Below are 23,192 nucleotides of genomic sequence, written 5' to 3' on the forward strand. Positions count from 1 at the left end.
GCATGACGAGAAAGAGAAAGGGCAGCATCCTTAACCAGGAATGTTGACTTGGGAACAAATACATTTTCCTTTAATAGCCAGTGCATTCTGTAGTATCAGCTTGTGAACTACACCGACTGAACTGTATTCAGCCATGTCTGCTCCTAGAAGTGACACAAACCAGCACCTTGATTCTGTGACCTCGTGGAGGAATCTCACGAAAGTTTGGCATTTACCTTGTGTCACGTTTAAGGCACCAACACAGAAGTACCTGCACGTCAGAGGAGCTCAGCATCACCTTTCCTGGTCGAGGATAGCCAATCAAGCTGTCCATGTGGTAAAGCAATTTGCAAGCCTTGCCATTTCAGAGATACGTATTTATATATATGAGTGTAATTTGCAGAATTTAGAAGCCGCGCCGTTGCCAAGTACTATGTGATCCCTGGAGGAGAGAACAGATTGGAAATTTTAATAGATGGCAGTTACAGTCGAATGAACGAACTGGGGATGCATCTTAGGCCACAGTCAGGTAATATCAAGCTTGACGACTTCAACCCAAGCACAGGGTTTGTAATAGAAACAGCATTTAATTGCTTAGGAAATGGGCTTCCTCAGAGAGGAAATCCACTCCATGCTCTTTATAAGGCTGCAGAACCAGGCAGGGGGAGCCAAGGAAGCGGTTTTCCGGAAGATGATTTCATGGCTGTGGGGACATAAAATACAGTCAGGACCTAAGGTAAAGAAGCCTGCGTCAGAAAGGAGATGGAAATGCAATCGGAGAATGCCTAATTGGACTTGAGTTTTTTCCTCCCCGGAGAAATCTTGCATCTTATGTTTATTACAGACATCCCACCCCCCCATTTTACATCATACTGGTTTAGTCTTACAGTTTTCTTTTTGAAAATCAGCTTTATCCAGCCAGTTCCATACAAGCCAACTCTTTACCATAACCCACAGGTCCTTCCGTATCCTGCTCAGTGCTAAAACTACACACACAGTGCACGCTCAGTAAATGAAGTCCTTTCTCTCCCCGTTAGCTATTTGGATCTATGAATGCGTTGTGTTTCTGGCCAGGAGTGCTGTTCAGGCATGGCTAAAAGGATAGGGACGTGATGTGCCATCAGCTGTCATTCCCGTCACCCCACAAGTGTTTGTGGAGCCATTTCCCATGTGCCTGGCACTGTCTGAGCTCCGGGGGTGGGGGGGTTGGGGGGGGAAACCAATCCATGCCCTTGCCTCCCAGTTTGCATTACTCAAGTGACAGAGGCAATTGCAAAGCACCCTTTACTCCCACTGTTGCAAGTGGTCACTGCAGGATGCTGCCCCGGGAGAGATAGGCACCCCATCTGGGCAGTACAGGAGTGAGTGAGTGGGGGGAACCTTCTGGGACCAGGGAACCCCACATTCAGTGGCCACCGGACCGCCTGAAGTCAGAAGGAACATCGAGTTGCAATTGTGTGGGGTGTAAGGCATGGAGCCCCCAGTGTCTTGTGCTAATGCAAGTTCTAAAAAAGGAAATTATTGGGCGCCCTGCTGATTAAATACATGTAGTCCTGAGCCAACTCAACTTAATGAAGACTGACTGGGAAGCAACTGCTTACAGACCCAAAGTTCATGGCATGGCTTTGAGAAAGTGAGCAGGAGTGCGATAGCATCATAATTATACTTTACTGGAGACAGTAGCACCCGAAAGATGAGATAATGAATGTCAGTGTTTGCCTAACACAGACCATCCACCTCTGGAGGACCCTGTGTTTGGATGGTGGAAGAAAGACATTGATGAGGCCACAAGGAGAGATTATACCCTAATTCACTGGGGATCTGTCCCAGCAAGAACACTGAAAAGTTTCTGTGTACTTTGTCCCCCTTTGGAAAGCTTCACTTAATCTTTCATTATGTGATGAAATGAAGAGTTTCTCTGCGTCAGGTGAGGCTTTGACAAAGCTTTGCAAGCAGTACCCTTGGGATTTCCTGATAAGTCATCAAGAACTCCGTGCTCCTGGGATCAACACTCATCATTTCCAGAAGCCTGGGTTCTGATTTGCACACAGAATGGCCCAGTGTCAGGCTGCCAGAGGGACTCGTGTGGAGGTGGGGCCAACACTTTGCTGGGATGGTTGTCAGTATTTATGGCTCTAAGAATGTAAAGATCGATAATACTATAAGCCAAGTGAAAGTTCCATTAGCTAAAAGCCAGGCTTCCTTCCGAGGGCGCCGGAGCCTGTGTGCAAATCACTTCGTCAGGCACTGCTCACCTTGACCTTCATAGATGAAAAACAGGCCATTTCATTTGGAGACATTTGGCTTGACCCCAAAGCAGGACTGATCAGTGCATTTTCATATCACACCCCCCCCCACTGTTAGTTTTTGTATTTTTACTGGTACTAAATAGTTGGGGAGATTGTGTGTGTGTGTGTGTGTGTGTGTGTGCGCGCGCGCGCGTGCACGCGTGTGCTGGATCAGTGGAAAGGTTAGCCAATGTGTATTAACCAATGTGTATAGCCTTTCATGCTGTCCATGATTGGAGGACAGGTAAGGTACCAGCCCCCCGCCCTTGATGGTTAATTGAGCAACCAGAAAATGGAGACTTGTTTAGGGATGTCCAGTGTGTAGGGACACTGAAATTTTAGGAATGTGGTGGTAGCAGTGCTTTGGCCGTCACTGTGAACTATTCCCGGCTATCATAGAAGCCAAAACTCAATGACAACCTTATAGCACACAATTGTGTGTGTGTGTGTGTGTGTGTGTGTCTGTCTGTCTGTCTGTGTACGTACACGTGTATGTGTGTCCCCATGTCTTTGGAAAGAAACGTGTTGTAGAATGTCTTCCTTTTTATTCTCATTCTTGAAACATTTTGGTCAAACATGGCATCTCCTCCCCAGTTATTCCTTTACAGACCAGGCCATAAATAAGGGTACTACAGCCCACCTCAGTTTTCACACTCATTGTTCGTGGCCTGACTTTTATCCCATCTGCCATTCTGAAATGCAGGGCCAGACCTCCCTCTGTGCACAAAGGCGGAGAAAAAACTGCTTACCAATTTGATTTATTTTCCCCTTTATCATCTGGATGTCAGTTTGCATCAAGTTCACCAAGTGCCCACCTGCCGAGACCTCGGGGTTGCAGTTAGGACTGCAGCCTGGATCCTGCCTTGTGCAGCTTGCAGTACAGAGGGTATCAAAGGGCACAGTGGCAGTGACATCGTAACTGCCTTGCACATATAAAATGAACATGCACCAAAGGCTTAACTCTTTAATTAGTGAGGGAATTGGTAAGAAGCTAAACCTGGTTCAGAAGGGAATTTGCTTTATAAATGCGTGTGGTTTCTACTGGAACCACATTCATTTGCATTGTTATAGAGAAGAATTACTTGCACTGTTACCAGTTTTCCACAACTTAGGTTCTCCCCCTTCCACACTGTAAAATGGCCCAAAGACAATGAAAGGTTCACACCCCTGTAGAATCAGATGGCCCAGGAGGCACTGGAGAGGGTCCTCTAGGCCGTGCCCAGCACGCCACTGAAAGGATCGGCAGTGATCTCTATGCCCATTTCCAAGTCTGTCTGTCTTTCTTTTTCCCCCACATTTTTTTCTTCCAGGTTAGGGATGATGTTTTAGCAGCTGTTCTTGAAATGGGGTGGGGGGTTGGGGACAGGGGCTCACAAAGCTCCTAAGAATCACACCAATCTTTTCAATATCCTCCACTATCTCAGCTGCAAGTTTCCATTTCAGGATTTTGTTATCTCTAAACTTAGATGAGCTCCTAACCTGTTTCCCTGGCTTTCATGGAGGATTTCTCCCAGTGCGTCTCAAACCTGAACGTACAAATGAATCACCTGGAATAGAAAGCATGTTCTGAGTAGGAATGAGTCTGCATTTTCAACAAGCTCCTGAAAGAACCTCGTGTTTGTGGTCTTTGAAAAGCAAAGATTTATCCGTATGCAATTTTTCAATGCCTACCACGTGCCAGGTGCCCAATAAACACGGGAGAGAGGGAGCGGGAGGGAGGTTGGCAAAGTCTGAAGTAACCAGAAATGAAATGAGGTGGGTATGGATTCAGGTAGTGACACTGAAGTGTTATAGATAAGCAGGTTAGTATTTATTCTTCACAAAGCTAGAAATAGTTATTGCCCCCTCAGAATTAAAAATGCTTTCAAAAAGACTCCTGAGTCATTTGCTAAGCTGGTTAGAGCCTTACTGTAGAAGGCCCTGCTTCTGTGTGATTATCTGATGTCACTTTTAACTTTCATCCCCCATGGTAATGACCTCAGGCCTGTGGGATGAGAGGACCCACCAGCTTAAGTGCCTTGAGAACATGGATGTCTGGTAGGCAGTATGAAAATACTCTTTAATGGGAAATTAAAACGTTCATTATCAACTGATGTTTCCCAACATTAGACCATCAAATTTTGAGCTTTCAGTGTTAATCACTGAAGATCAGTTAGAAATAGAGTGTAACAAACTAGAGATAGACTGCAAAGCGAAACATTCAGAGTGACCAGAAGACTGAAATATTTGTTTGGAAGTTTTATTCTCATGTTAGCCTGTCAAAACTGGAGACAGATCTATAAACCAACAATTATGGTACAAAGTGACTAATGCTTTAATAGATGGATGTGGAGGGGACTGTGGAAGCATAGCAAAGGGGCACCCAGTTCATCGTAGGGTCACAGAAAAGCTTCTTTTATGAAAGGCACTTAGGCTGAATCTGGGGCAAACAGTGACAGCTCAGTGGACCAGGAAACTGGGGTGGCCCTGGGATGTGTGCACTGCACAGGCAGAGGTGGACAAGCCTGGCCGTGGTGTTTGAGAAAGGAGTGTGGAAAAAGGACGGGCGATGGAGTGAAAGGGAGAATGCAAAGGAGAAAACACGTGAGGTAAACCTACGTGTGATGGTTGTAAGGACCCTGACGAGAAAACATTGGGCAATTTTTAGTAAGAAACGCTCTGTACTCACTTCATAATGCGATACCAATTTTCACAGTTCTTACTGTGGAGAAAAGCACGTCTGTGCATTCTAGTTTCTGAACCGCTCCCATGTTCAAAGTTATGCCAGAGCATGCTCACAGGAAGTAGTTGGCATTTTTATAAGTGTGTCTGATGTGATTTTTATGAGCAGTGTTAATTTCTTTCCATATGAATAGCTTTAATAATGCTGCACTCTAAATCCGGTTTAAATGAGTTTATATTGTTTTCTGTCTTTCAATGATCTTTCCACTGAAGACAAAATTGAATTTACAGCTAGATATTGAAAATGACCACTCCCAACACACCTCTGTGGTCATTCAGAGACAGTTACTGGCTTAGTCTTAATTAATATTAAGTCACTTCTTACATGGCAACAGATACAAATCAGACTTGCCAATGGTGCGCTAATGATTTTTTTACATTTAATTTAAATGTCAGTACATCAGTCAGACACTAGCCTCCCAGTATCCGAGAGTTCCAAAAGGGGAATGAAAATGGGAGTTTTCAAAACTATGTCCTTCTTTTAAGTTAATGGAATTCTGTCTACTATTACTTGTTAAATGATAGAGCGTCTTTCACCTACTTAGTTTTTAAATGATATGTTTTCAGGTGCTTAATCCCAAGAACGCTATTTCTCTTTCTGGAAACTATCAGCTAACTATAATCTGCGTGTGAATTTATGCTCCAGGTCAATGAGTGGACAACCATAAAATTTGGTTTTAGATCATTCAAGCAAATGTACATTTTCTTCCTGACAGTAAATTAGGGTATTTATGAGCTGAGTGACCACAAGCAAGGGAAGAAAAAAGTACCAGTTTGCAAGGGAAAGAAAGCAGGAACAGTGTTTCTCTCTCTTTGTAAGCTTGAGAGTGAAAACCTTGGGGATTTTTTTTTTTTCTGCATTTTGTACACATGAAAGGCACAGCAAAGGGGGAAAAGTGGTACATGAAGTCAGTGTTCTCCGTTGTTCTCGTATTTTAAGACTAAAGAAAAAAGATTTCTTATAGGCCTTGGGTTTATTTCTGCTGTCTTTTTGGAGGTCCATTCTCCTAACATATATTGGCAGGGAGCGAGCTAGAGAGTATGAGGGAGGCAAAATTTATTTTGACTGTAACGGTTGCAGTGGGTGTCTCACGAGCATAATGCTAAATTATGGACCTCTCCATGGCCTGATGTAGTTTAAGTTGTATGATGGATTTTATCTTATACAAGCTGCCCCGGCCCATGAAAAGAGATAAGAAACCACTGCAGCTGAAGTTCACTGAGGGTTGAACTTAGACTGAAATTCCAGAGTTGACAAAATTCTGTGAGCCCGCTATGATGCTCTGCCCGTGGGTTGCGATTTTCCAAGGAAACTTGAGTCTTTCCTTTGCAGGGTGCCCCATGCGCATGCCCCAGGCCAGGTACCTCCTCTGGCACAAGTGCAAGAGCAGAGTGGGCAGGTATGCACAGAAAGAAAAAGCGTTGGTTCCCGGGCCCGGACTGCCACAGTGGCAGCAGGAGACGGCCTGGCATGGCGGCTGAGCAGCTGCACCTCCCTTGTAGCGGCTTCTGTCCTAGAGAAGGCAGAACACACTCCTCACCCTGCACAAGTCGGGCTGACCCTGCCTTCATTCAGCGTGTGTGCCTCCTGGGCGAGCAGCAATCCCAGCAGCGAAGTGGTACCCGGCCTGTGAGGGGCACTCTGGGAGGAAAGACACTCACAGGATTCGTACGGCACTCTGCAAAATGCACAGAGCACTCCACAAAGGCAGGATTTGTGTGATGCGTGAAAGACTAACAACAATGGTTGATTACAGAACATCTCGTGAATAAAATGAAGTAGAACCCCTTTACCAAATATGAACCACCCTCTAGCCATTCATCTGGAGTGTATATATGTATGTATGAGGTGTGACAATTAACTTCGCGAACATATTGCAACACTGTTGCTAACCTTTTTTGATATCAGAGGAATTATTCATTATGAGTTTGTACCAATTGGACAAACAGTTAACCAAGTTTACTATTTGGAAGTGCTGAAAAGGCTGCATGAAAAAATTAGACCTGAACTTTTTGCCAACAATTCATGGCTCTTGCATCACGACAATGCACCAGCTCACACGGCACTGTCTGTGAGGGAGTTTTTAGCCAGTAAACAAATAACTGTATTGGAACCCCCTCCCTACTCACCTGATCTGGCCCCCAGTGACTTCTTTCTTTACCTGAAGATAAAGGAAATATTAAAAGAAAGATATTTTGATGACATTCAGGACATCAAGGGTAATACGATGACAGCTCTGATGGCCATTCCAGAAAGAGTTCCAAAATTGCTTTGAAGGGTGGACTAGGTGCTGGCGTCGGTGCATAGCTTCCCAAGGGGAGTACTTGGAAGGTGACCGTAGGATATTCAGCAATGAGGTATGTAGCACTTTTTCTAGGATGAGTTCGCGAACTTAATTGTCCGATCTCATATATGTATGTTTGTGTATGTATATGTGTACATAAGTGTTTATAAAAACTCTATAATAACATATAAACACTATAATAATACATATTACACACACACACACACACACACACAGCATAAAGATGTCTCTGATGTCCCTCCAGTGGAGGGAACACAGTAGGTACTCAGTATTTGTCAAGTAAATGGGGAAGAACCTGAATCTTCTATTTTAATTTTGTGCCGTAGTTTTAGAATTAAGTCTCTGCCCATTTTACTTGAAAAATACAGGACATTTTTCTTAAATCGCATTTCCCAGGGGTAGGAAAATACCAGTGAAAGACTCCTCCCTTTAAGTTGGCCTGGAAAATATGCAGTGAGCCTTCAGCAGTAGAACTGATTAATGTTGTAATAACTGGCATGTAACTTCCAGTGCAGACTTGCTCGTTCTCCACCTCCACGCCAGGCAACACAGGTCTGTTCCAGGAACCATTCCCAACAGGCAAGTCCATATGTTTTCTCTGAAATAAACTTGATCACTTATTTTCCAGTGGAACCTCATCCCCCCCCCCTGCACCCCTCCCCACCACCACATACACCCCTTAAACCAGGTTCAGTTGGGTTTTCAGTAGCCTTCTAAATCAAACACTGACCACCCCAGGTCCTCTTTTGTTGAAAGCAAGGAAATACTCTATTTTTCAGCCTAATCAAATACATTATATTAAACCGAAAATGAAATTAGTTTTGAACTGCCGTCAAACAAGAATGGACTTCTTCCTACTACCACCTCGGGAACAATATCTTGTATTACAACCAGTTTTAGAGTAATTTAATCTGTCATTTATATTTTGACACTAACTCAGCTGATTCTATAAGTCAGAAAACTGGCATCACCATATAATATTTCTGTATAATATTCCTGTATCATATCACTGTGTAATATTTATGATGAAAGAATAAAGAAATGAAGTGGAGACCACATGTGTTGCTAACGGTTTTTCGAACCAGACTGAAGAAAGAGAAATCAGGGTTTGGAGGAAGAATGAGATTGTACCAAATTACAAAGAATGTCCAGAACAGATATACAATTGAGCTCATCGAGTTGGTAGATGAGAGGGCAAAGCACCCTGCATTTCTTGGATGTCTGTGATGCCGGGGGGTTCAGTGAGAAAAGAGAAGTTAAGTGATGATGGAATGGTGAGTGTCAGGAAAGCCAATTTGTCAAATTCTGAAACTGTATCCATCCGAATGGGCCATCCTCTGTCTTTTCAGAGGAACCAATGTCAAGTGTATTTCCTTGCCTTGGTGTGATTTGTGCTTGGTGGTTTCCGTTTCCAGATGATAGCAAGTTTTCAGAGGCTATCACAGTGCTTCTTTCCTGGATCGAACGAGGCGAAGTGAATCGTCGTTCCGCAAACCAGTTCTACTCCATGGTGCAGTCAGCCAACAGCCACGTCCGCCGGCTGATGAATGAAAAAGCCACCCATGAGCAAGAGATGGAGGAAGCCAAGGAGAATTTCAAAAACGCCTTAACCGGAATCCTCACTCAATGTAAGTAAGATGTTGGGGGCCATCAGTCTTGCTGTGATTTTGCCTTTTCTTTCGTATTCCTTTTTTTTCTTTTTCCATTTGGGGGTAAGTAGTTCAAGAATTTCCCACTTTCCTCCATCTTGAATGGCACACCTCATAGCCTAGTTCATGTTGTGTGGCGCCTCGGAGGAACATGGACCCTGCCCCGAGAGCTTACTTCTCCAGGTGAGCAGCATTTCTGTAGCTTTTCCTCAGAGCACCCAGCCCGGCCTCCCGGTCACGGCAGCCAGATGGACGGCTGCTGCTGCCTCCCCACAGCTCACAGCACAGCTGCGTGCTGCACACGTCCCCGCATGTCCTCCTAGTGTGGACAGTAGGAAGAGACCCTGGACACCTTGTCCCTGGGCTCTGTTTAGGAACAAGGTACCATCAGGAAAACTTCTCCCCGGGATCCTTTATTGGAGGTGAGCTTCTGGCTGTCAACACAAGCGACTCAGGAGTAGAGATTTTTCTGCAGGATTATTTGTTGTCCTTTCTTCCTTTGGAAAGCAAATCGCCTTAACTACTCAATGCCGGTGATTTTTCATGTCCAGATCCTAAATTGATGAAGGGGTTTCAGTGGGGCTTTCTCATAGAACAATAGTCAGAGTAATTACCCAAGGCTCTATTCAAAAAAAGGGCATATATTTTTTTAATGGGCATTCTATCTGTGTCTGTAGTTAATGTCACAGCGTCATAATGCATCACAGCTGCTGAGATCCCCTCGCTTGGTAAAAGCCATCGAATGGCACTGTAACAATGCCATGCTCCATTCCATGCCAGGTGCAGGGTCCCACACAGAACAGTGACATGTGCGATTTACATATTCATTGTGAAAATTAGTATTATTGTCAATGACATAATGTGCTGAAGGCCTGTCACTCTTTCATCCATGTAAACCCAAGGGATAGTGTATCTGTGAGGACAGGAAAACAGAAGGGATTGGAAAAAGAGGGTCATAATTGTGAAACTGTTTTATATGACTTTGTCATCAAGAGACCATTTTTGCAGCAGTATAAACTATGATCTAAGACACTCCCAAACATAAACTCAGAGAAGTGACCCAATATCCGGTATGAGACCAACCTGGAACAGCTGTCTTTAAAGAAAAGGAGTAGGAAAAACAGAACTGCTCTGTGTCATCCAGGCCACTATCAGACCACCTTACCCACCTCCCCAGTCGTGAGGAATAGCCCTTTACCCACTGTGTGTGGCCAGCACTTCTGAAGTCAGGGTTGCTAGGGATAGGATTAAAAAAAACACTAATATTCGTACCACCTTTTAAAGGAGGGAGGCCTCCTTCTAATGGATTAGTGGGTAGAAGGAGGTAAGGCTGGGTTAGTAATAGAGGGGAGCGAGGGAAAGGCCACCAATTCTAATAATACCTACGTACAGTTCCTGCAACGCTATGGCAAGAAGCCAAATGCCTAGACAATAGAATGATCGCTGGTATCAATGCTCAATAAATTCTCATTCCCATGCAGTTTACCTGGCAGGGGAGACCCAACCCTTCCTCAGACCACGAAGACCAAGGCAGCCACATGTTAGAAAAGGGGAGGAATTTAGTTTTCTTTGGCAATATCTATTGAAAGAAGCTCCTATGAAAGTAAGGCCCCCATCACGTGGCTGCAGGAACGCGATATGCCTGCCTGGCGTGGTACAGGTATGAGCTGGCCTCGGTTTGAAACCACTGAGAGCCAGGCAAGAAGTCTAGTGTGTGGGACTCCAAACCTCAGCGTTTCACTGCTGACAAAACCAGATTAGAAAACGAGGCTGAGATCTGCACAGTAAAGGATTGTGGGATTGAGCATGTGGCCACGGGCAGCACGGAGGTCCATGGGCCTCGTCCCCTGGCGTCTGCCCTGTGGGTACCGCACAGCCCGTGGTGGGGCAGTGGGGCGGGTGCTGTCTGCAGACAGCCCACCTCAGTCCCCGGGGGCTGGAGCAGTGCCAGGAATTCTGGAGGGAGATCCCGTCTCATGGAAACCACAGGAGTGAACATGACTGTCATTGATTTCAGGGACCTGAAATATAACACCTCAAACATTGAATTCTTGCTTTTGATCTTCAGACCTGTTCCCCTTTGGGTTTTCCTTCCCATTTTAATAAATCCCCAAGCCAAGATGCTGTCAGTTTTAAACCCACCACTAACCCCACACCTCGGCCTTCAGGAAGCTCCATTGTTTCTAGCTTCACACAGACGCACTTCCCTGCATTTTAACTGCCACCATCCAAGTGCAGGCTGCCCGAGCACCATAGCAGCCTGGTGTGTCTGTTAGATACTGTCTGCCTGTGAGTAACAGGAAACCCTACCAAACTGTCTTTAATAAATGGGGTTGTTTTCTTTTCACACACAGTAAAATCCAGATTTACATGCTTTTTGGCACTGATTCAGTGGTTCAAGGAAGGCTGTCAGGCCTGAGGTTTCTGTGATGCTGTCAGCTATTCCTGGATGGTTATCTAAGATGGCTGCTAATGCTCCTGCCATCACATCTTCTTCCTCTTCTTTTTCTTTCTTTCTTTTTTTTTTTTTTTTTTTTTTTTTTTTTAAATAGGCTGACTCACATAAGAAAAAGAAGAGGCAAAAAGAAAGAGGATGGGGTTGTACCTTTATAGCAGGGGTGTCCAAACTTTTTTCAACGTTTTTCACTAAGGCCCATATGCGGTAAAATACACAAACAGCCGGGCCACTCACTCGAGGTGAAGTATGTATTGCCTCACCTGGTTTATTTAAGTAAACTAAATATATTTTTGGAATTTGCTGTGGGCCAATAAAAAATGGATTGCAGGCCGCAGTTGGCCCGCGGGCCGCATTTTAGACACCCCTGCTTTAGAACAAGAAAGCAAAACTTGCTCAAAGATCCCCAACAGACTTTCATTAAGTCTGATTGTGCAGAATTGTTACGTGTGGTCTTTCCTCGCTACAAGGGAAATGGGAAATACACTCTTTTGACTGGGCCCATTGCTCTCCAGAATAAAACTGGAGTTCTAGTAAGGGAGAAAGAAGGGGGAATGGCTACTGGCTGCTGGGAGGCATTTAGCAGTTTCTGCCATACGTAGTTCCTCCCTTTCCACTTTTACTCCAGTTCAGTCTACTTTTAAGACATCATCTGATGTAATTCAGATTCTAGCTTCCCCACTTAATCCCTTGGGTAGCTTCCCATTGTATTTGAAATAATACCCACTCTCCCTAACCTGCAAAGCTCTCCCTGCTGTCCGTGTTCCTGACTCATCCCCGTTCATTCTTTCCAGCTGAGCCCTGCAGAGCTAACCCCACCTCCGAGCCTTTGCACATCTGTTCCCTCTGTATGATGTGCTCTTCCCCCGACTGCTCACAGGCTTGAGTCCATCTCCGCCTTTCGGTCTTGGCTGAAAGGTGATGACTCCTTCAGAGAGCCCTTTCTGATCCACCCTTTCCTGGTAGGTTCACCATCACTGCATCTTATTAGTTCCTTTGGAACACTTATCAAAATGTGTAATAATTTAGTGATCTGTCGTCTGTTTTTGATGATTATAACAAGCATCACAAAGGAAGTGGCATGTCTCTTTTAGTCATCAATATATATCAAGCGTCTGGAACAAATATTTGGTGATGAGTGAGTGGATGAATGAATAAATTGGAGAGAAGGCAGGAAGGAAGCATGAAACAGTAAGGTTAGGAGTTTCCAGGGACCTCCTAGAACAGTTTGGCTTTGGCATAAGAACTGTCTGCAGGTAATGAGGTTTCAACTTGCGTGTGTAATCAAGCAAATCATAAAAAGCACCCACTAGCTATGCTTTTGTTGGAAATTGCTATACTTTACCAGATATTTGGTAGCAGGCTAGAGGATTTGAAGAGAGGTGGGGTGGCAGAGTCAACAGGAAAATTTGCTTTGACACATCCCCCATTGTAATTGTCCCACAACCTTCACATTTTCCATATTCCTATTACTATTTGGGGGATCCTGCTTAGCCCTATAATCTGGTTCTGGGAAACAGTCAGCAGCCAGCAGCTACCAAAAGAGATGGCGAGGATTCCAGCTGATCTTGTCGCCTTCAGGCTGGCTGAGGTGCTCATACCCCAGCGATGGAGAGCCTGAGGGCTCTTCCTGTGAGTCCTCGACAGCCCTTCAGGGAGACCTGCAGATGGGAGATCCCTGAAACATGAGCCTCAGCTGCTATGAAGGCTGTGAGGTAGAACAGGAAGACCGCGTATCTCACTGAGCAACCTTGGAATGTTCTGTTCTCTTCTGTGTGGTTTCACAAAGCTGACTCCTCCCCAGATGCAAAGGGCAACCACATCCTAACATTCATCATGGAAATACTAGCAGTAACCTGGCCATCCTGGTAGGAAGGTGCTCGTTTTGCCATCCTTTGAATTTTAAATGTATCTCATGTCACGTCTGGTGGAGTTATGTTCATTCAACCACCTGTTTTGCTTTCCCCAGCTCGGTTCAGTGCGATAGGGTTACTTTGGTGTTGGTGCATGGAGTTGCTTCGAAAACTGTATCTGGTAAAGTCCACGGTGATGGGCACACTCGCTGGGCTTTCCAAAAGCAGGACCAGTCGTACCCCCATTTATCTGCATTATGTTCCTGGCAAGCACCCCGGGAATCACATTTTGGCTTCCACACTTAGAATTAGAATAGGATTGTTAAGCACTCAAATTCAGGAATGGCAGCTCAGCTTTCTTTCTCCTATGTGGCTGGAAATCTAGCTCTTCAGCAGTAGTTCCGGAGTGCTCCCTCCCACGTAAAAGATCCCCACAATATGAACACCCTTCTCTGAAGCATCCCATGCCAGCCCCCCCATCAGTAAGCCAAGAGTGCTGGGAAAAGCAGGCCTCCTGATGAACTAGTTTCTTACTGCAGGTGTGGCTGGCCTGGCGTCCTGAAGGAAGGGCTCATTTAAGAACTGCCAGGAAAGTTCAGGTACATTGCCGAGTTCCAAGCACGGTGAAACTGTGGGTCCCTGTATGGATTTTGCTGGAAATAACCAATTGGTTGAACAGGAGAAGGGAATTTCGTTAAGTCTTAGTCCGTAAGCCGGATAAGATGCACCCATCTCCCTGCCTTGCTTGTTATACTTGTCCTGACTTTCATATTTGAGCAAATAGCATTTGCTCAGAGGCGGGGAAAAGAGCCATTAATAATAACATAAAGAAAAAGTTGTGACTTATTTCAAGGTCCATATTCAAATTCATCAGTTAACTTCCAACTTTGTTGGTAATGGGTTCTGTTAACATTTTTCTAAATTCTAACCTTTTTCATATCTCTGGCCTTCACCCCAGGATCAGCTATTAAACATAATTAAATAGGCATTGTTTCCATGTCAGCGTTGGATTAACACATCAGGAGTTTGGGTTTGGGGAGTTCCGCCTCCGTTCACTTCTGTCTGGGATCTTTTTTTCTTTTTCTTTCTTCTGAGCATAGATGTGCACTTATCAGAGACGTTAGATGGGGACATCTTCTATTCTGCTGTGACACCTGGGGCTTTCTCCTCCTTTCTGGGCCAGCTGGGTACATCGCATTCCTAGATCTATAAGAAAGAGAAAAAATATCCGGTACTAATCAGGCATCTCATTCAGATGTCATCGTATCCTCATATCAGCCTTGTCTCATGTTTATGTTGTTTCTTAAACTGTCCATTTGGCAGAAACTTCCCCAGGTTTCCCAACTGAGAGACTTCCGGGTTTTGAACTTTGCCTTTAGAAAGATGCATACTCCATAGGAGCTCCCCCTAGGCCTACCCACCTTCAAGTTTCAGTTATGAGCAAAGCCTGCGGTTTCAAAGCTCAGAGAGGAATTGTTTATGAAGTGCAGGAAGCATGTACCGCAGCCTTCAATTATTAATATGCACGCCAAGGTGATCAATTGTGCACGCCTTGTCACAACATTCACACATCTAATGAAAATTTAAACACTCCGTGCTATGCCCACTTTGGTCCTTTCCCAACATGCTTCCTGGTGAAAGAGAAAGGAACAAAGTGGGGAAAAGGCAAACGGGAAAGCAGACGGCAGTGGAGCTGGGTTCATTAATATTCATTTAAGAATCCGTGCCATAAATATAATGAGCAGGATTGAGAAGTAGAAACTGTAGAATGTCAGAGCTAGAGGGGACCTGAGGGACGCACTGGTTCCAACCCCCTCATTTTACCGAGGAAGAAACTGAGGCTCAGGGACCAGACGTGATCGCCTTGGTCATTTGGCAGTTGACGGGCAGATGAGACCCCACGGCTCTTGGCTTCTTGTACCATTGGCTTTCTACCACCAGGTGCTTTTTATTATGAAAAATGAAAATAAGCCGAGGAGGACATTCTAACTGTAAATGTACAGTTTACAGGTAGAATTAAACAAGTGTGCTGGCATCACACTGAGTACAAATGCTGCTCTCTGGTTAGAAAACAAAGCACTTGCCTCTAGCACTACCCCCCAGTCCAGCTTCTATCACATTTCCTCCATGAGACCTTGGCCGTCTGTTACGACACGTAACCATCTCCCTCTGTCCTGCCATCTGCAGCTCCTGTTAGTACTATCTGCTTGAGCATTTAGTTACTTTCTAAGCATTAGGTTTTGGTTTGTTTGTTTTTCCCTCTGGCAAGATTTCAGGCTAAATAGCTACAGAGGCCACTTAGCATTCTCACTTCCCAGCACTCTGCCTGACTCTTGGAAAGCACCTCGGTACAAAGACTGGTCGATGGTTAGGTATCATAGATGGAACTGATGGGGGCATTGGAAGTTGAGCTGGCAGCTAATAAATACAAAACATATTCTAACCATTAGATTTTTGAGCAAACCGTGCTCTCAACTGGCTTTGCCCTAATACAATCCCCCTTAAAGTAGAATATGGAGCATATACATTCGTTGAGAATTTTGCGGTAGTGTTACAACCGTACTGTTATTAATATCATTTTAACCTGGAGGTTGGGAAGGTGAGAACTGTCATACAAATTTGCTTTTTACATGGATGGTAGGAATTTGCATCAACCTCACCTTAGAACTTGAAGTAGCAAATAGTGGGGAGAGTTTTGATCAGGCGCGAAGAGATCGTGGTTCTCATCCCAACGCCATCGTTGATGAGCCAGGCGACTTTAGAAAAATCCTTTAAGTGTCTTAGCTCCCAATGTTCTCATCTCTGTCGTGAAAGGGTTTGACCAGACAGTCCCCTAACTTAGTTCCTTCCCCCTCTGACTGTTCTACAGCCCTTATCATGTCATTGACTTCGATCCTTTAGTATCTCTGAATATCTAAACACAAGTATCGGTTGTGACCCAGCCACAATGCCAGACGCTCCTAGCTGATCACAGAACAGAGGATCAGTCAGATGGCCCTCCACGCCAGGTGCCGTTTGTGCCTTGCTGTGGCCGTGATGGTTACATCTGCTGGGCAACACTGTGAATTTTAAGCCACATTTCACACCTGCAGGTGTGTGTGGCACCCTCACCCTGCTGGTGCTGCAAACTGGCCGGATTCTTCAGAGAGGCTGCACCTTGCACTCACTGGTCTCCTCTGTCACATCCTCATCTCTTGACTAAAATCGTAAAAGCCTCAGGTGTTTGAATGAATGATGAAATCCATCCACAAATATTTATTGGGTTCCTCTGAAGTGTCAGGTGGTCCGCGAAGAGCTACAGTGAAACATGAGGGATCGCTGATCTCGGTGTGCGCTGTGACCCCCCCCCCTCGGGCAGACTGCTGTCCTCATCCACGTTTCTTCTGCCGAAAAAGCTCTTTCTGAAATCACTGACTTCTTCCGAACATCCCAGCTAAACGTTTTATTTCCACCAAGGGAAATTTGACTCCTGTGTCCCTACTGTGGAAAAATAATTTTATGAAGTGTTAAAATGTTTTTCCATGTCTGTGGCCGTCATTGCTCTCTTTTCATCCATGGGAAAAAATCCCCCTAACTGCTTTAGCAACTTGACAGATTTTCTGTGTATCCTCAAAATCATACTGATAGGTATACTTGCTGACGCTTTAAGTGCCGGAAACATAATTTTCATTAAAAATACTTCTTTGCTCCCAGGGAATAAATGTCCAGAGAAAATATTATTTATAAGAACTTCCAAGTTAAAGCTGAACACAGAATTTTCTGTTCACAGGGTTCGAAAGTGATAGTGGAGGATGCTGGAAGCCCGCCAAGGCTGAGTTGAGCTTGTTTTGGTATCTTCCCTTTCAGTCTCACTGAAAATATATAAACTGAGCCAAGTAATACCACTGTGATAGTAACATTTAAAAAAAATTAATGATAGCAAATATGAGAGAAAAAATAAGTCTTAAACTCTGGAACAACAGAAAATTGCAGGAGGCTAGATTTCAAGAAGTACCATAGTACATGTTGAGTGAAGCAATTCAGGGAAGATGTAACTTTGGGAGCTAAAGTTGAACACCCTGATACCGTGACATGAGCCCAGCTGTAGGGACTGGAGAAGAAGCCACTGCCAAGTGTACGGGGAATGGGTGTGTGCATGTATGTGTGTGTGTACGTGTGTGTGTGTACGTGTGTGTACCCTGGTGGTGGTTGCTGGGGAAAGGGGGCCTGTGAAGAAACTGTCTCTGAACTACTTTGGAAAGAATACACATACAAAAATTAATTACACAAAACGTTTTTTAAAGCCAGGACACTTTCAAACTAGATCTGAGGACAAGTGAGGTGTCATTAAAGTTACTTTAAGGCAGAGGTGACGTGTTCTTGCCTCTTCATGCCCCTGAAAAAGAGTACAGCTTAGTGGTCATGCTCCACCAAAAGGAAGCTGTGCCCAGGGAGAATGATGGAAGCGTAGCCGCAGACACAGTGAAAGCGTTTCGGTTGAAGGAGACACACTGCTTAGGTGTGGACGCACCCTCTCTAGCAGGGCAGTCGTGCGACCCTCAAAGCCAAACTTTACCACCTGTTCTTTTGCAGATAAAGGTTGCCAACCCCGTTCTGTGGGGTCACAGAGCTAGAAAGAGTTTTCAGGACGGTCAAGCTCATCCCGCTGTGCCTGGGCGTCTGGACAGCTGGAGGCTTTCTTCAGGCCACACAGCTCCTTAGAGGTGGAGCTGTGACTTCACCAGCCCTGGCTTCCTGAGCCTCCCTCGGCTCTCACTGCAGCCCTCCAGAGAGTGTGCTCCCTGAAAGCATTTCCGTGTCTCCACCTCCTGAAGTTTTCCTTGCTGGGGCTTCTTATTTAACAGCAGTAACAAAAACAAGTGGCGCAGAATGGATTTCTGACTAAAGTGTGTGCTGAGGAGGTGATTCCAGTCTGGTAGATGCACATGTAGGGGCCCTTTGTCCAGACACTTCCATTCTTCTTCACTGTCTGTCAGATTCCTTAATACACTTTTGGAGAGGGGTCAGTGACACTCCTTGCCCCGTCATAGCATCCAGTGTTTGGCTTCTTTGTGGCAGAACATTCTATTTACCTTAAGGTTTTGGTCCTTCCTGCCTGCTCTGGTACTCTCCACAAGCTCCCTCACATCACTTCTTACACCGTGATTCAAAGTCGTGTGGGGTCCCCCCACTACCCGAAAGTAGAGTGTTCCTATGAAAATCTTTTGCAAGCCAAAATGGCGTAGTGAAGATGCAATTACCATTAATTTATATGGAAAACTTTTTGAGGGTTCCTAGACCAAACAGTAATGTACCAAAATCACACCAAATACACCAAATTCCATCCAGCTTTACACTCAGCGTAACACACTTCCAAACTCTCTTAGGCTTTTCTGATACCTTCAAATACATGATTTGAAGTTGGGCACATGCAATTTCCATTCCCAGTCTCACCACTTGCTGGGTACACGACCTTGGACAAGTAATTCTACCTCTCTGTCAATCTCAGTTTCTTTACCAGTGAAATGGGTATAGTGTCTGCCTCAGAGGGTTGCTGGGGACTTTGGGAAAATTAACTGAAATTTAAATGTTTTAAATCAGAGGTTCTCAAACTGCATTGGAATCACCCAGAGAGCTTGTTAAAATACAGTCTGCTGGATTGGTGGCTGCCAGAGGCAGAGGGTGGGGCGGGGGGAATGGGTGAAGGGAGCCAGAAGGTACAACTTCCAGTTCTAAGATAAAGAAGTCCAGGGGATAGAATGTGCAATGTGATGATTAGAGTTAGCAATACTGTCTTGTGTATTTGAAAACTGCTAAGAGAGTAGATCTTAAAAGTTCTCATCACAAGAATAAAAATTGTAAATGTGAGGTGATGGATGTTAACTACCGTGTTTCCCCGAAAATAAGACCTAGCCGGACCATCAGCTCTAATGTGTCTTTTGTAGCAAAAATTAATATAAGACCCGGTCTTATTTTAATATAAGACCGGGTCTTATATAATATATACTATAATATAACATAACATAACATAATATAATATTATATAATATATAATATAATATAATATAACATAACATAATATAATATTATATAATATATTATATAATATAATATAATATAATATAATATAATATAATATAATATAATATAATATATAATATAATATAATACTGGGTCTTATATTAATTTTTTGCTCCAAAAGACACATTAGAGCTGATGGTACGGCTAGGTCTTATTTTCGGGGAAACACGGTATGTAAGAATGTCAATGTCAGGAGATGTGTGTGAGGGTGTTCACTGCAGCCTTATTAATACACATGTAAATAGATTTCCATGATATAGTAAGTGAAAAAAAGCAAGATTCTGCACAGTGTATATAATATTAGCACTTTTGCGTAAGTGAAGCACAGGCTGCACGTAGAAAACCAGACACAGCGCGTACTGTCTGCCTAACGTTGTCTCTGGATGGATGTGCTGGATATGTTAGCAGTGGTTGTCTTTAAAGAGTGAGACAGGGTGAGCGGACAGTCAGGATGGGGAAGGAGACTTGGCTGTTCGTTTTATTCCTTTTTTCTTATAATTGTGCGTTGCTTTAATTAGTCCATAGGGATAATCTAGGCAGGAGGATTTGTTGGATTTAAAAAGCCTAAAAAATGCTATGTATTATAAGGAACCATTAAAATGATAATTTTCTCATAGATTTTTGTTTTGTTACTTTCCAAAATATTTGAATTATATGCATTGTCAAGGGGCTCTCCAGTGCCTTGAAATGTGTTGTGATTTATACCAAGCTTAAACAGTCACTGTCTTTCCATGTGTTTGAACAACGTCACCATTTCCTGCTTGCTTGAAGTTTACTGAAAGCATCCTATTTTCTTTGAATAATTTGCTCAGCATGTTTCTCCTTCTTTCTGTCCCCATCCCAGTGCCCAAGAGAACCCCAAATCTCTGGCGTCATCTAGTCAGGAAGGTCAGACTAGAACCTTCCTGAACTCCTGCTGTTGGTGTTTTGGCTTCAGGTGTGACATGGGGGTGTGATGGATTCACAGTGTCACGCAATGCTCTTTTTCCTCCTCTTAAGACAAAACCCCAGAATGCCCTTTTTCCTCCTCAACTTGAAATTCCTGTCCATGCGTTCGTGATGCGTGGGTTTGACCATGTTCGTCCTGCTTCCTGGGCTTCCTGCCAGACTGACTGACAGACTCCTCTGAGATCAGGCCCCAGAGCCTTCCTGAGGGAGCTCGCGGAAATCTCTCTGGGAATCTCTCATAGCAGCTTCTCCTTACCATGTCCCCGTCGTGTTTGACACTAACTGCTGCTCCCTCTGGCTTTGTCTTGCTCCCCTGGGTGCTGAGAGCCCAAATCACTTACTACATTTTGTCCATTATAACTCTTCAACCCAGGGCCAGGCTCACCAGCCCCACCCAGCTTTGAGTATTTAAAGACAACAATGAAAAGGTCTATTATTTCATTTGTTACGTGCCTGTGAAAAAATCTCTTATGACCTCTTCATAGAAGATTTGGAAAAAGTATTATCCCTTAAAGGAAAAGAAGATTTCCTCCGAATCCGGTAGAGTGAAGGCTCTCTCGTGAGCCCAGATCGCATTAGAAACAAAAATGAAGCTTGGAAGGTTAGTTCGAGATGCTCTATTTAGGCAGGCCTACCGCGGGTAAGGACTTAATCAGTTTCTCCAGATATTTAGGACACTGCATGGGTTGAAGGCTCTTTCCCAGCTGCTTAGCTGGAACGAAAGATGCAGGAGGTCCAGGAACTAGGAGAAAGAATGCAGTCAGGAGAGTACAAAGACGAAAGGGCTGTGCTTATGTTCTTTGGGGGAACCTGACCTTTCTCTTTTGAGGCTTCCAATGTGCGTCTGTGTGGAGCTCAAAATTCAGGAGCTTTGTACAGCCCAGAAATCGGTGGTTGCGTGATGGGTGCCCTGGTCCTACCCAGGAAGTTTGTTCACATTGTTCTGTTTCTGGGTAAATGGATGTCCAGTTCTGAGCTTTCCTTCCCTGGAAAGGCTGAGGACAAGTGCTCAAGTGCTGCTCAAGATCATTTATAAAGTTCTCTCTCAAGTAAGGAGTGTGCTCTGAACTCAGCACATGCCCAAACATTTTTTGGGGTGGGGAAAGTACAAAAAAAAAGTGGTTAAATTCACTTGGTTTTATGGGTTTTGTTTTTAAATTATGAAGAATATATACATATATGCCCATGTGGTATATGTGTGTGTGTGTGTGGGGGGGGGTGTATGTCTCTTCAGTTACACACATACAAGGTAGTGAATAATCACTAGTAGAGTGTTAAATTTATTAAAGAAGGAGGCCACTAGATTAAAGTGGCTCTAAGGCTGTGGTGGTTTATGTAAACAAACCAAAATCTAAGTCTGTCAATGCCTCAAGGTTACACAATTGAAACCCAAGGACAACCAATCATAAACAGTCAACGAGGCTTTGAGATATGGCAAGTCTATAATTTCCTTGCTTTGTTTCCGCCTTTTCTCTGTAAAAGCCTCTCCCCAGCTCCTGTCAGTGGATTGCTTTTAACCACTTCCAGTTTAGCGCTGCCCAATTCAAATCAATTTTTGCTCAAATAAATTCTTCAAACTTTTAATATGCCTTAGTTTATCTTTTAACAAAAGGTTTGCAGCTGCAAAGAGTACTGAACAATTTCCTCATTGTTCTGTTTATCCTTCCCTCTGTTCATTTATACCTACTAGAAATGTGTATGAGAGACTTTATTATGACACCTCAGGCTGACATTCAAGCATACTTGTGAAAAGTCAATCACTTTTGTTTCCATGACCTTCAGATAACGTAACTTAGGCAAAACACTTATAACATAGATTTAGAGGGGAAAGATTTGCAAGGTGTGAAAGGTAAATTTAAATTTTCTGACAGAGTTCTTTCTGTTGATAATACTTTTAAAATGTTATACTAACTGCTGTAGGCCCAGGTGGACCTTCCAGCCACACTCTGTAGACCACTAGGGGTGGTGAAGGCACTGGTGGGGGTTGACTAATATGAGATGTGATCAAACAATACAGTGAGTGTTTAAATAAAAATAAAAAAAAGTATTACAGTAAAAGACACGTTGCGATTAATCCCCCAAAGAATACTCCCCCTTGCTGAATTTATTCTGCCTACATCACATCTTCAGTAAGTTACATTTCTTGAACAAATGCCAGTGCCATGTTGTCTACTATTTATCTCTTTTTTGAGCTTTTAAGTAGAGTTTTAAAGATCCCATCACTGCTGGTAGCTTTATTGTGTGTGGAACGAGTAGAATGAATTCTACTGGAGAGGTACTGAGTGGTAGTTGAATTCATTGACTTCTTTTTGACAATGAAGAGTGTATGGTCTTTACCTGTGACATCAATGCTAGTGGGCATCTGATTTCTGACTTAAAAAATACATGTCTTTGAATCACATTCATTAGGTCATAGGCTCAGAGGTGGTTCTTCTCTAATGATGAATCTGTGCTGATCCAAGCACTCTTTCTGAGTCCTTTTGTGTGGCCAAGAAATTTCATTTGCAAGACAAACATGAACTAGGCCATAGAACTATACTGTGAGAGTATATTTTAAACCTAAGCTGAGTTACAGTTTTTGGGTTTTGTTTTGGGTTTTCTTTTTTTATTTGTTAATATGTGCAGGAGAGTATAAAACTTAATAAGGAAAGAAGTATAAAATTAATCACATTTAGTATTGTTTTTAATTAATTCCCCTATTGAAAAGAATACAATTACATGAAATCAAGAATGGCCCAGAAAACTTAAGATATATCGCTTTGAATTCTGACTTCTCCCTGAACTCCCAGTATGTATTTCAGCTCCGTCTGGATGACCTTCAGGCATCTCAAATTCAGCAATTCTCTTACCTTCTTTCTGAGCCCTCCACCTGTACTCATCCTCTTGGACTCTGATGTACTTCCCCAGCTTGAGTCGTCCTGAGCTCCCTCCTC

General features: G+C 43.8%; 1 protein-coding gene across 5 annotated transcripts in view; it reads left to right on the forward strand.

The window, feature by feature from the left end:
- ENOX1 (ecto-NOX disulfide-thiol exchanger 1) overlaps nt 1-23,192 on the forward strand; it is a 511,619-nt gene that overhangs the window by 379,592 nt on the left and 108,835 nt on the right. For all 5 annotated transcript variants that reach the window (XM_019749803.2, XM_074329326.1, XM_074329327.1 and 2 more), the window contains one exon: nt 8,710-8,922. In XM_019749803.2, the coding sequence (XP_019605362.1) occupies nt 8,710-8,922 (213 nt within the window). The remainder of the gene's footprint in view (nt 1-8,709; nt 8,923-23,192) is intronic.

Source organism: Rhinolophus sinicus, linkage group LG04 (genome assembly GCF_036562045.2).
Source record: "Rhinolophus sinicus isolate RSC01 linkage group LG04, ASM3656204v1, whole genome shotgun sequence".
Lineage (NCBI taxonomy): Eukaryota > Metazoa > Chordata > Mammalia > Chiroptera > Rhinolophidae > Rhinolophus > Rhinolophus sinicus.